The following is a 12,809-nucleotide window of genomic DNA, read 5'->3' as shown; positions in this document are numbered from 1 at the left end:
AAACTTTTATACATAACTCACCATAAGGTCAAGCTCATCTCATGATCTGCTTGATCGCATGGTGGGTCTTGCAATGATCAAAAAGTGTTTTTCTCTTGACATAAAAACATCAAATCAAGTTTCAGGCAAGTGAGATATTTGATTGCACTGCATCTTGGCTACTATACAAACATGTTTTATAAATAGTGCTAGAGCACAGATGAAGCATTCTCTCTGATCTTCCAAGTGCCGCGGGCGGTTACCATATAATACATACTCTAAAAGGGAAATGCAAACACAGCTGTGGGGATAATACGCTAATTGCATAGTTCACAAGAAGGAGTAAGAATGCAGCAAAAGTTTCGCTAAGCAATGTCAAGAAATGGAATATCTGCCAGGCTGCAGACATGATTCAGCAGCACATCTGTAAGTGGGGAGGGAATGTGAGGGGTAACAGGAAATGGGGGGCATTATAGGCATTGCAGAGAAAGTAGGGGAAAAGTGCAAGTTTTAAGGTGCTGTTCCGCTTGCTCTGATGAATTTAAGACTTTTGAGAAGTAAATGAATCACAACAAGTGTTCTTTGGGTTGTTTAAAACTCATACCCTTACCAGAAACAATTCTGCATCATTCAGTTTTGCCTCATTTATTTAATTCTTATCACTTAATTCTCATGTGACAGAAAAAGGCTGAGTAGCTTTGTAGTTTGTGATTAAATCTTCAGAGAAAAGAATAAAAATGACAGATCTGCTACGGCTTATCTCACTAAAGAACAAAATTGTTTTTTCTCAGCGGAATAACATTTTAGATTAAATAACAATTCAACTATGATACCGTTGTAAATTCTAGGCGAAAACCTGGTGGATTGGACCCGATGTCTCCAGGTGAAGCTCTGCTTCTCTGGTTTAGTTCCTTTATTTTTGGGGCAAGGGAGGGATGTTGGGCCAAGCCCACTTCTCCCCAATTCATCACCCACTTAAGGCTGCCTGGCACTAGCCCTATAAACCTACACACGGCTAGTGCCACCCCGTTACAAAGCCACTGACCCAGAAGTGGTGGTGAAGCTCTGCTTCTCTGGTTTAGTTCCTTTATTTTTGGGGCAAGGGAGGGATGTTGGGCCAAGCCCACTTCTCCCCAATTCATTACCCACTTAAGGCTGCCTGGCACTAGCCCTATAAACCTACATATGGCTAGTGCCACCCCATTCACAAAGCCACTGCCCCAGAAGTGGTGGTGAAGCTCTGCTTCTCTGGTTTTGTTCCTTTATTTTGGGTCAAGGGAGTGATGTTGGGCCATGCCCACTCCTCTGCAATTCATTACTCGCTTAAGGCTGCCTGGCACTAGCCCTATAAGTCTCCACAAGGCTTGTGCCACCCCGTTACAAAGCCACTGCCCCAGAAGTGGTTGGTAGTCTACCATGGGAAGTTCACAGGTATGGTAATAAGAGGTAGAAGCAATGCTCTGCACAAGGATTGAGGTATGAATTATCTTCTGGGAAGTGGTGAGAGAATCTCAGATACTAAGATGATGGGTTTCTGCATAATGTATAGTTCAACTTGTGAGATGGCTTTAATGAAATGTTACCTATGGATGATTCAACCATTCATGGAAGCGGCGCTCAATGCCTTGGGCTTTTCATAATGTATCGTTAAGCTGTTAAACTGAACACTCACTCAATCTCTGTCACTTACTTTGATATTTTTTTTTTATCTGTATGAGAAAACTGCTCTATTAAATATTAACCAAACTCTATTTCTGTACAGATCAAAGGTAAAGGTACACGTTAGCATTACACTATTCCGGGTTCTGAGAACCTTTTGATATTTTTTTTCTCAGCAATGCACTTATTACTTAAAGCAATGTAAACAATAAAGATGACCATATTCAATATAATACTGCAATTAAATTATTAATTTAAAAAAAAATTAAAAGAAATAACGGTACATAATAATCTGACTTTTGAAAATGTTAGCTTTTTTCTTTTAACAATTATCAGTAAAACTAAGCCATAGGTCTGAGATCTGAGAATTAAATCTCGCTAATATCAAAAAACAAAAAGAGGAATAAATACACCTCTAAACATGATCCATATGATTATTTTTCCTGTAAATAGTGTGTCTTTTACTTTTATTGTAAAAGTTTTCACTTTAGTAATTAGCAAGTAATTGAAACTACCGATAGCGCTGGATTTTTTTTTTTTTTTTTTTTACTTACTAGCTGAATTGGCCATCGTGTCATTAAGTCAAAAGGGGTAAAACCAAGTGGCTCAGTGGAGCACAGGGTGGTCAGGTGGGCTCCATAATAGAACGCTCATGTTAGAGGGGGAAATATTCAATGAAATAAATATCATTATGACACAAAAACCACGGAAAGTTTTTCTGAAGTTTTTCCTTCGTCAAGTCTTCAAAAAAATTGTGAAATGTTGGGAGGTAAGTGACACAGAGTCTCTTCTGTTCTAAAAACCAACTTAGATCTCACATTATGACTTAAACAACAAGGTCATATATATTGTAGTAGGGTTCTAACCTAGATGCAATCACCATGGAAACATTATACATTGTTTATATAGCACCATCATATTCTGCAGTGCTGTACATATGAATTGTCCCTGCTGAATAGTCCACACCTGCTTTTCTTATATTATGTCCCAAAGCGGTGATGCTGACCCTTATTTCCCATTATTTACAGCAATATACTCAAAGGCAATGGCTTTTATAGTAGGATGAAATGGATTAAACAATCAGCAAAGAACAGAGTGGATGTTCAAGGTTTGAAACGCCGATAAAGCAATTTAAAATTGGGTAACTTATAAGTAATACGCTCCTTTAAATAATTTATTATGAAATATATTTTAAAGTAATGGGACTTAAGCAGGGTTGTGGAAGGTTAATGACAGGTCAACTATGAGGAAGTAATAAGATTTCATGGTTTGTCATAGAGAAACTGCTGCAATGACCAACAACAGAATTCCTTTTTTATTTTTATGAGACAGTAATTGAAAATACTATATAAAAGGGAGCGACATGACTCTGCTTTCGGGGTAACGCCCAGGGCAGCGTGTTCCTGAAGAAGACAATAACCCTACACAAACGAGATATTGATGCACTTCTGTCCCAGTGGACAGCTACATTTGCCTGGATCTGTTTAACAAGGTTAATGTAAAGGTACCGGCAGCTCCCTTGGGAAGCTCAACATTAGGCAAACTCATGGAAAACTCAGCAAGTGTGCCAGCTAATCGGAGACGAGTTCTTGCCAGTTGAAATTAGGACCTAACTTGAAGGAACGTGATGAATGCCAAAACAGCCCAGCAGTGACAACGTTCAACGACAAGACGTGCACTGAACATTCTGTAAGACATAGGTAGCTAACGCAGTATATAAGGCACAGAGCTTAGTGAATTCTGGTACCATCATAAATACTACGAATGAGCCGCATTTCTGCGCTTAGCAATGCCAAAAAAATAAGTGAATGGGAATCGATAGTTGCTCATTTGTTCAGACGTGAAGGAAACCCAGATCACAGTAGAAGTCCTCCAGCCGTCTGTTCAATTCACACAGCCCTTCATATAATTAACACTAAAACATGCCCAAATAATGGGCTGTAACACACATACCTGCTGAGCGTATCCCGGAGGCAGGTAAATCTGAGGCACCGATCCATTTGGAGACATCATTGGCACATCAGCAGGGCCTGCAGAGAAAATCAGATAAACATGTCGGCATGTGTTTGCCTTGGGTAACATATACACATGGGCTGGAGCTAGTCTACATCAAGCTACATAATTTTTATTAAAATATAAATTAAAAGACTGGTGCCAATGTTCAGGGGTTTGGAGTTTGATTATTGGGGGAGCTTTGGGATTTCTGCCACATAAATCATTGAGAAATGCCAAAACATTCAGGGGTATTCACCCCGATGTCGCAATCCCCAACGCGCATCACAGTCCATCCCCTAAAACACTTGGGGTTTGGAGCATCAAAAGGCTTGCATTGCAAAAAGCAGCTTCAAGACACCAACATCCAATGTCTAGCCAGATCCAGTAGATGTCAACTGTGACGCTGAGATGTAAGAACTATTTAGACCATCTTATCTGCCCACCTTTACTGATGTAAAGACCTTGATTAGCCTTCAGTCTCGCCTTAGATTCGAGATAACCACATGGTGTGCATGTTTCCTTCACCGTTTCTGTCTCTACACCTATTAGGGGGCTGCTCCACTTATCAACGACCTGCTCCCTAAATGTATGTAGATGATCTTGTGCCTGGATTAACTGGTACTGGGATATGGGGGGACAAAAACAGGCAAGTGACTTACATGGAAATGTCCACCTGAAACAGATGGTTGCAAATAATTATGCTCCCCACTGAAGTGAAGACAAGTTCACATCTTAGATGAGAATTGGTAGCATTGTCTGTCACATCGGGGAGCAGAAGCATTAGGTGCCGGGACACAGAATGAAGCCACCAGCAAAAGCCTTCACACCATCGAGGAAGTGAATAAAAGAGAAAAAATACACATAGAAGGGGCTTCTGTATCAACAAGTTTTACCACCAAACAGAAAATGCTACTAGCCCAGAGGTAAATGTTACTAACCCACTCAATATTAGATGTGGGGAAATCCAGAGCTTCCTGCTTTCCTTCTAGATTCTCAAAGCAAAGCAGATCAATGGACGCATGTGATATAATAATGTGTATAATTAAAGGATGATGCGATGATACACAACCTACTTAATGTCATTCTTTGTGGGGTCAACACATTGTCTACAAAAAGTTACAGAAAGCAATGTATGCGCAGACCACTTTTAACACATGAATATTACTGCATAAGTATAAATAGATTGTAAGCTCATATCAGCAGGCCCTCCTCTTCAGATGACTTAACATGGGTTAATGCTATTTTCAATTTTGTATATCGCCACTTTTAATGTTGTATGCATGGGGGGATAGTATATGTATGTATTATAGTGTATATTTATGTATGCATGGGGTGCAGTGTGTATGGAATGTATTTACAGAGATGGTGGTAGGTATGCACAGCAGCCTTCCAGCAGAAGTGGTAGAGGCTAATACATTGAGCGAATTTAAACATGTATTGGATAGATACAAAGCTATTTTGAATCCAAGACCAGGGGTCTTATCTGTTTTGTCTCTATGCATGTATGTGTGCTTGTGTGAGTAAGAGCGTTTTTACTTGTGTGGCTACCAGACGTTTGCATGTGAGAGTGAGTGAGAGAGTGAGAGAGAGAGTGTGTGAGAGTGTGAGAGAGAGAGAGTGAGAGAGAGAGAGAGTGAGAGAGAGAGTGAGAGAGAGCGAGAGAGAGAGAGTGTGAGAGAGAGAGAGTGTGTGAGAGAGAGTGTGAGTGAGAGAGAGTGTGAGTGAGAGAGAGTGTGTGTGAGAGAGAGTGTGTGTGAGTGAGTGAGAGTGAGTGTGAGAGAGGGAGAGAGAGTGTGAGAGAGAGTGTGAGTGAGAGAGAGACAGAGAGAGTGTGAGTGAGAGAGTGTGAGTGAGAGAGAGAAAGTGAGAGTGTGAGAGAGACAGTGAAAGAGAGTGTGAGAGAGAATGTGAGAGAGTGTGAGAGAGAGAGAGAGTGTGAGAGAGAGAGAGAGAGTGTGAGAGAGAGAGAGAGAGAGAGAGAGTGTGAGAGAGAGAGAGAGTGTGAGAGAGAGAGAGAGTGTGAGAGAAAGAGAGAGTGCGAGAGACGTTCTGGCTAATTGGACCATTTATTGGCTGATAAGGTTATTTTGCTTTAGAATCCCTTTTTAAACATACCCCATTGTTATTAGTGCGGATGAATGATATTGTTATTTAGAGGCTTAGTGCTGATTGGTTCCTCGCTAGTAACACGGTGTGCAGGACAGATACTCTGCTCCACTCTAAGCACACATGAAATCATGCAGCTATGTAACACGATTACCAAACCCCACACATTATCACGCTCACATAACCGGCAATCTATTCAGAGTCTTTTCTTGATGCTTTTGCTTAGCACTGAAAAGGTTAAGTAATGTTACAAGGTACGACCGTCCGTAATGCCCAGGGGTGAAGGCTGCCATCTGTTAAGTGTACGCGGCAGACAGGACGAAAATAATGTCATTTTCCTAATTTAAAAGACATCAACAAAAGGCTGTATGATTCAGCAAACGGATGAATGAGTCAGTGAGCTCTACAATATTGCCTCTATATATATCCTATGGACGACAGAGATCCTGATCACTCAGTAACAGCTCATGCCTGCATCCGCAGAGCACATCACCGAATACATACACAAAAAGGTCCTTTCATATAACCCTGCAAGTGACGTCTCCTGTGTATAACACGTAACAACAACCAACACAAAACAACAATATTGTGCTGACCCTGACATATGGCAGAAAGGAACATGTGAAGCATTGTTTGTATGTGTGCAGAGCCTCCGTGGCTCGGTACATTCATTTACATATACATGCTCTGCGTTCCTTACCACTCATGCCTGCGTGACAGCTGGGGCACGACACGGATCCAGGGTATGTAGGAACACGTTAGCAGGTAATGCCGGATCATGGAACGTAAGCCTGTGCACCACATGACCAGTCACATGATCTACTGTAAAGGGTGAGCCAGGAATTGTGTGCAGAATACCGGAAGAAACATCCAGCACAGCAGCGTCCTTTCAAGCATTACCCAGCACACTGCACAACGTATACCCTCAATCCGTCCACTCTGCATACCAGCTACAAACTCAGGGCACTTCTACAGGATGTGGCCATACATAATATGCATTACAAACAACATTTTTATTATTATTGACTTATAATTATTTGATATATTGTTTTATATAGCACCATCAGAATCTGCAGCGCAAAAAAAACAAACAACTATTATTTTTATATATATATATATATATATATATATATATATATATATATCTATATATATATATATCTATATATATATATATATCCATATATCTCCACAGGATCGATCATGATCTCCACAGGATCGTTTCAGCAATAATAAGAAATAACGGCTTGAGAGAGAAACCCACACAGACTGCCTCTGACATTCGTGCTGCTGTAGGATAACTCATACCATGCTCAGCCAAAGCCATTTGGATGATAATAGTTGCAGCTGGCAGAACGACAGCTGGAGGCGTAGAGGATGAGTAACCCTATGAACTAGAGTACAAATTGCATTTAGATCCTCTTCACTCCAAGGGTTAATGAATTGCCACAATACAAAATTTCAGAAGGGTCTCTGCACCCTCTAACAGAGCCTCATAAATAAGTGCTAACTATATCTACACATTAGCCCTGGATAAGGCACTGATGGCTCTTCAGTGGCTGTAAAACTACAACTCCCATGATGCTTGGGTAACCTATGGTTACATGGATTGCATGGGTGCGGGGGATCTGGCTAGAGTCCCTGCATCATCTTGCATAAGCCAGAGGTGGCCGTCACGTGCGCTTTGGCAACCAGATGTGTCCGGCCGCGATACAACCAATTGTAAGGGGCCGCCTCGCTATCAAGTGCATTAAAGTGCATAGGATTGCGGGAATATGTCTTCAATAGTGTCTGCGATGACTGAGGAGTTATGTATGGAGACGTCGTTTGATTGTGAGCTACGTGATCCAGACAGCTGCTCTGGATATATCAGGGGAAACTCCAGCGCCGCCGAGTACGACATGCGGGACTAAACTAGAGGAGAGTGGGTTAATCCCTTGTTTCCTTGGTTTATTTTAGGCTTCTATCAAGCTTTATTTTCTCCCCCCTCCGCCTTGCATTTCTGGCACCCCCAATTCACGGAGCTACAAATAAAAAAGCGTGAGGATGTGCAGGTCATGAATGGATCTATACTTAGCGCCGGTCTAACGTGGGCAGGGATGATTCATTGCCCGGAGGAGAAACGTGCTCGTGGGTTTTTTCTTTTCTCTTTATGCAGCAGCACATTAGATGCGCCGTCTCTCTAGCTGAACACCCACACTTTGACATCACGTCGGCAAGGATATGCATCGCTGACGCAAGCAGAAGCCGGAGCAGACACAAAGGCCACGCTGGCTTCAACAACGGATCTTGGCTGACGTTACCGCTAAGCCGGTGGCTACTAATACAACAGATCAATAAGCCCAGGCTGCCGGCAACATTTACCATACCGTTCCGTTTATAGACGTTGCTTGTTTGAAGTTGTATTTTAGGCTCTTGACATACGCTTTACAGACACAAAAGGATCAGCATGGGATTAGGGGGATCTAAATTGACAGGAGGGCTCTGAAGAAACATTCGCCGTTTTGTACATATTAATCCAAAGGACTAAACTGGGAAGTATGTACAGACGCGACATCAGGTAGACTACCTGCGGCCCTGCAGCTGCTGCGTACCGAGTGATATCAGTCTGCTAGCCTCGGTGGGCTGTGCATGATAGGACACGTAGTCCCCAGCTATATCAAGTAGTAATATTATTGGTTTACTGCAAAATTCTAAAGACCCGCCATTCCAAATCCATAAGACACTTCTGGTCCTCTCACCAAGACGCAGCATGCATTTATTTTATTCTGCAAAGCGAAAGCATGCGTTTTACCCAACTTTATTCCATTAACCCAAACCAATGAAAAGGACGCATGTTACTTCTACCATTCCAAGCATCCAAAGGGTTAAAACCTATGCTTGAGAAAGTCAGTCACAAGAACGATACAATTATTCAAGCAATATTGCAGCTTGTGAGCTTACTAATGTACACTCATATTAAGTCCCTAGTAAAGAGGGAACATTTGCAACTGGGTCCCAAAGCCTGTTCTTCACTTGGGATGTCGGTTATACACGCAAAGAAAAATAAAGCAAAAAAACATCAAAAAAGTGGCATCAGATGAAGCCCAGCTGCATTGAACTCTGGATCATCGCTCATAAGAGCCTGATGAAGGCTGATCACCTCAAACAAAAAAAGGTTTCAACAATGAGTGGAATCTAAAATGCCTGTACGTTTCCGTAACAGAATCACAACAAGATGTTCCGCGCGCTGACAGCGGAACGTAACAACGGAACGCAACTGTTTCAGATCTATTCTTCCCTCTCTTTTGTTTTCTCTAGAATCTCTTTCCCAGATTTACCACTGGAGGAATTGAGGCCGTTTGCTTCATCTGAAGAAGCTTATATCCCTTAGTGTTCTTTAGGAAGGTCTCACAATTTTTACCAAAAGAGATGCGTCCCAAAAATAAGATAAGCAGCAGCTAGCCACGGTTGCAACCACAGTGCTCGACTCTAATTGAAACCATCACAGAAGATACCCAGACATTCAGATGGATTTGCTTGCCGCTGCCATATTCTAGAATCGGAATAGAGGTGGCAATGTATCCCTAAACAATGAATATGCAGCCACCAGGTACAAGGAAAGGGCAAAGGAGAACCAATGCCCCAAACTGCCACTAGGTGCTACGGAGGCAAAGTAAGCAGTTTGCTTGCGGTCCACCCCCTAAGATTTGGTTATTCTGGGAGAATGGTCAGAAAAGCGGAAAATGAATTCAGCAGTGAGAAATATCAAGTCAATTTAGTTAGATGATCCATACAAGATAACTATCAAATAGGTGGGGGCAGATTTGGAGGAACTAGTTAAGTACAAATTCAATAGCTCAAAAGCACCACACCAAGTTGCAGCTGAAAAAAATCCCTTATGGGGGGGGGGTCTGTATCAGGGGTACAAAACAGACAATTATAGAGCAGAATAGGCCAAGTCTCCTGAACTGAACATTTCAGAAAACCTGGTGATAACACTGCTCACACAACAAGACTCAAAAATAGAAACAGTCAAAGATAATATGGGAGAGGTGGCAGGTGTGACCAAAAGTTTGATAAACAACAGAACAACCAACTGGCTAACAGGGTGGATATACAAAAAAAACAGGCATTCTGGACTAGTACATCTCCCATGGGCTTTATGACTTTACTCATGAGGCGTTCGCTGCCCACTGTAAGTGGACAATAGCCAGGGTGCAGGAGACCTGGATCCTCCTCTCCGGCAGCCGGTGGACGTCTGCACGATGCACGCAGGCAACCTCCGCTGCTACCCGACACTTCCGCCGGGGCTTCTATGAAGGAGCACCGGTGTGACCTTCCAGTGCTCAGTCATAGAAGCCCCGGCGGAAGTGTTGGGTAGCAGCGGAGTTTGCGTGCAGATGTCCACCAGCTGCCCCACTTGACACCAAGGAGTCTGGAGCACAGTGTGACAAGTCTAGGGATGCATCAGTAAGTCGGGGGGGGGAGAATATAGAGGGGTATATCAGGCATATCAGGGGGCAGACTAGCATGCCGTGAGGGAGATTGGCAAATAAACAGAAATAAAAACAAAAACATAGTTTTTATTAAATATGAAAAAAAATGTTTACATGAATATTTACTAATAAAATGTTTTTCTTATAGGGTAGTCTTATATTTAGGCTTTTTCTTTTTTTCTAAATTAATATTCAAATTTTTGGGGGTCGTTTTATAAAATCAGAGTCATCCTATAATCAAGCAAAAGCGGTATATTAACACTCAGCAACGGCCGGGGTGTACCGGGAACCAGGCTACCTGCAGAAGTGGCTTTGTGTGGGGCTGGACACATAGGGGCAGAGCCAGTTGTATGTAGGGGGTATATCAGTGCTGACAAAATAAATTCTTCATTGTTCTGCAATCTTTCTAGCTTAAAAAAAGTGTTCTTAAAATAAACACAAAAGTCTGAGAGATTTAAAAAGGTATTTAGATCACAAATGACAGCTCATTTTCAAGCTCAACTGAAAACTGAAATGATTTTATTCTGAGGCTGAATAGCTGATCACAGGTCACATGATACTACGATCAAGTAAAATGAATCAGTCTGACCTGTTTTTACAGCTAAATTCTGCTGTATCCGAGCTTCACATCAATGTTTTTTCTCATTTAATTACGTGTGACTCATTCTGATTTGCATACTGCATTTTTCCGTTTCTTTAGGCGCGCGGCAATTTCCTCCCCGTTAAGCCATCTATAACATGGCTTTCCTTGTGATGTCAAACTGTATTTAATGTCCCTTAGCAGCCGCTTGGGACTGTGCCCTGGATGAGTCATGTTCATTCATGAGTTCTGCAGCACACAGATTTTCATGAATGGATTGTTCAGCTACAAATGGCGTCCATTCATACGCTCACGACTCAAACTTGCTCCGATTGAAGAGAAATTTCTATTTCAGTAACGGCACATAAGAAAGGGGCACATATTTCACATTTTCCTGACAGAATGTGAACAAAAGAGAAGATACTGCTACATACGACTATGAAATGATTTTTGCAGCAGTAAATCTGATGGATGCGTGTCCATGACACACACACACACACACACGTAAGTGAACCTTTTGGAATTACCAGCATTTACATATAACTGTCTTAAAATATATGATCTTAATCTAAGTGTTGGATGGAAAAAGTATGCCAACCTCTAGGCTAATCACTTTAGCAAAAGCTAATTGGAGTGAGGAGTTAGCAAACCTGGAGTCCTATCAATAACATGGGAAAAGAGATGCGTTTGGAGTGGCCCAGACCACAACCCATTAGAGATGTTGAGGAATGACCTCAAGAGAGACTTTCACACCAGAAATCCTAAGAATATGGCTGAGCTTAAGCTGTTCTGTAAGGAAGAATGGTCTAAAATTCCTACTGAACGTTGTGCAGGTATCATTGGCAGCTACCGGAAGCGCTTGTTTGAGGTTATCGCTGCCAAAAAGAGGTAGCACTGTGAATGTTTAATAAAGAAAAATGACTATCATTGTTCGCGGGTTATTAGCTTAAGCACATTGTGTTTGTCTATATTTATGACTTAGCTGTAGATCAGATCACATTTTATGAACAATTAATGCAGAAAGCCAGGCAATTCCAAAGGTTCATTTACTTTTTCTTGCCACTATATCCATGATACAATTGAGAAGACAACTGTATTGTGTATAGCTCTAGAGACGATCTCCAAAAAGACAGATTTAGGTAGAGCTTAAAGTAGTGATACTAAAATATACCGTATTTACTCGAATATAAGACTTAAAAGGTTTTTTTTTTTTCAGAAAAATAACCCTTGTCTTATATTCAATGTAGTTTTATAATCCAACCTCAAATAGAGGTCTGCCTCCCTGGCAACCGGTGGACGTCTGCGCCACGCAGACAGCCTCGGCTGCTGCCCAACACTTCCCCCTGGGGCTTCTATGATGGAACGTGACATGACCTTCCAGTGCTCAGTCATATAAGGCCTGGCGGAAGTCCCGGGTAGCAGCAGAGATTGTCTGTGTGCATTGCGCAGATGTTCACCGGCTGCCCCCACTAGAAACCAGGGAGTCTGAAGCATGGGGGACAAGTCTGGGGATGCATTGCTATGTCTTGTGGGGGGGGATGTGCATAACTGGAAGGCAGGTTGGCAAATAAAAAGGAAATAAAAAACAAATGGTTTTTTTCTCAATCATAGTTTTTCATGTGAATTAATATTTACTAGTAAAACTTTTTCCTATAGGGTAGTCTTATATTCAGGCGTTTTCTTTTTCTAAATTAATATCCAAGTTTTGGGTGGTCGTCTTATAATCGAGCGAATGCAGTAAATAAACATGTGTGCAAAATACTGGGACAAAAAGAAAAGACTACAGGAAAGTGTTAATATTCTGAAGGTCACGGTCTAACAGAGCAAAAAAAAGGGCATGCCGAACTGATTAGCCTGGCTTACTGGTTTTACATGCTTTCTAGGCAAATCATTTCCTCCATCAAAACAACACATTTAAGCCCTGGCCAACCATTTCACCGGTTCTGTTAGAATTTGTTATGCGAGTTAAAGCAGTAGAATAAAAAAAGAAATTTGGCATTCATGACACTATA

General features: G+C 41.7%; 1 protein-coding gene across 1 annotated transcript in view; it reads right to left on the bottom strand.

The window, feature by feature from the left end:
* Window positions 1–12,809, bottom strand: part of FNDC3A (fibronectin type III domain containing 3A) — a 76,671-nt gene that overhangs the window by 28,435 nt on the left and 35,427 nt on the right. Inside the window, exon 4 of the mRNA XM_053456290.1 lies at window positions 3,592–3,668. Within this exon, the coding sequence (XP_053312265.1) occupies window positions 3,592–3,668 (77 nt within the window). The remainder of the gene's footprint in view (window positions 1–3,591; window positions 3,669–12,809) is intronic.

The sequence above is a fragment of the Spea bombifrons genome, chromosome 2, assembly GCF_027358695.1.
Source record: "Spea bombifrons isolate aSpeBom1 chromosome 2, aSpeBom1.2.pri, whole genome shotgun sequence".
NCBI classification, from domain to species: domain Eukaryota; kingdom Metazoa; phylum Chordata; class Amphibia; order Anura; family Pelobatidae; genus Spea; species Spea bombifrons.
This window is presented reverse-complemented; position numbering and strand designations above follow the sequence as displayed.